The sequence below is a fragment of the Geospiza fortis genome, unplaced genomic scaffold, assembly GCF_000277835.1.
Source record: "Geospiza fortis unplaced genomic scaffold, GeoFor_1.0 scaffold178, whole genome shotgun sequence".
Classification (NCBI taxonomy): domain Eukaryota; kingdom Metazoa; phylum Chordata; class Aves; order Passeriformes; family Thraupidae; genus Geospiza; species Geospiza fortis.
This window is the reverse complement of record NW_005054466.1, coordinates 957,059-958,639: the sequence shown is the minus strand read 5'-3', so window position 1 is coordinate 958,639 and position 1,581 is coordinate 957,059. Positions and strand designations below refer to the sequence as shown.

The 1,581-nt window shown below is 60.8% G+C and overlaps 1 protein-coding gene across 1 annotated transcript in view; it reads right to left on the bottom strand.

Moving 5' to 3' along the window:
- NBEAL2 (neurobeachin like 2) overlaps positions 1-1,581 on the bottom strand; it is a 40,827-nt gene that overhangs the window by 2,336 nt on the left and 36,910 nt on the right. The window contains 2 exon segments of the mRNA XM_031062807.1: positions 6-91; positions 721-1,001. Of these exon segments, the coding sequence (XP_030918667.1) occupies positions 6-91; positions 721-1,001 (367 nt within the window).

The following is a 1,581-nucleotide window of genomic DNA, read 5'->3' as shown; positions in this document are numbered from 1 at the left end:
TAGACCCCCACGAGTGTCACCAGCTCCGGGGAGCCCTGGGCGATGGCCCGGGCCAGCGCCAGCGCCTCGGGATCCGTGGGACGAATCCCGGCTGGGGAGGGGACACGGTGTGGCAGGGGGTTTGGGGACATGGGTGAGGGGACACCGGGACATCGCCCCCATGGAGCATCCTGGCGGTGGGAATGTGGGAATGGGGTTGGGGACGGGACGAGGGGGTTTGAAAGTGCTGTGGTGGGGCTTTGGGGTCACTTCTGCTGCATTTTCCAGGTGGGGCTGGGAAAAAATGACTTTGGAGGGGCTGAGATGATCCATCGTGGTTGGGGTGGAGGATTTGGGGGTTTGGAGGGACATGGGGATCCTTCCCTATGGAGCATCCTTAAATAACGATTTTGAGGGGGCTGAGATGATCCATCGTGGTTTTGATGGAGGATTTGGGGGGCTTGGAGAGACATGAAGATTCTTTGCCATGGAGCACCCTTAAGTAACGATTTTGGGGTGGTTTAGATGCTCCATCATGGTTTTGATGGAGGATCTGGTGGCTTGGAGGGACACAGGACATTGTTCCTTGAGGAACACCCTTGATTAGTGACTTTTAGGGGGCTTCAACCCCCTATCCTGGTTGGGATGCTGGATTTGGGAGCACTCAGATCATCCCACCCCACGGGACAGCACACGATGTCCCCTCCCTGCCCCCCGGGATGGGATTTGGGCCTCACCTACCCCGGGCATTGCCGCAATCCAGCTTGAGCCAGACGAGCCAGCGCTTCCCGCCGGGCAGGGGGTTCTGGAGCAGCATCTCCAGCCCCTGGGCGCTGTCCAGGAGCACCTGGAACTGCTGCAGGCGCTGGGCCAGCGCCGAGCACTCGGCCAGGCGCCAGCGCGGCACAGGGAAGGCGTACAGGATGTCATCGAAGCCCCCGGCCGCGAAGAAGCGAGCCTCGGCCAGCGTGGACACCACGATGCCGCGGCGGGTCCCGCCCGTCGCCAGCTCCGCGCCCTCCCTGGGAACGCGGGAGTGAGGAGGAGGAGGAGGAGGAGGAGGAAGGAATGGCGGGGAGTGCTGGCGGGGTGCTGGGAAGGGTTCTTGGAAGGTGCTGGGGGGATGTTGGGTGATAAGGGAGAGCTGGGGGTACTGGGAGTGAAGATGGGGGGATACCAGGATGGAGGATGGGGATAATAGGAGTGAGGATGAGGAGATATTGGGAGTGAAGATGAGGGGATACTGGGAGTAAGGGTGGGGGGATACTGGGAGTGAGGATCGGGGGATACTGGGAGGGAGGGTAGGGGAACACTGGGAGGATGGGGGATATTGGGAATGAGGATGAGGGGATACTGTGAATGAGGATAAGGGGATACTGGGAAGATGGGGGGATACTGGGAGGGAGGATGGGATGATACTGGGAGTTAGGGTGGGGAGATACTGGGAGGATGGGGGGATACTGGGAATTAGGGTGGGGATGATGAGAGGGAGGATGAGGAGGCTCCTGGAGGGATGCCGGGAAAATGCTGGAGGGATGATGGGGGAGAAGTTGGGTGCATGGGAGAGGATGGGGGATACTGGGAGGGAGGATGGGGGATACT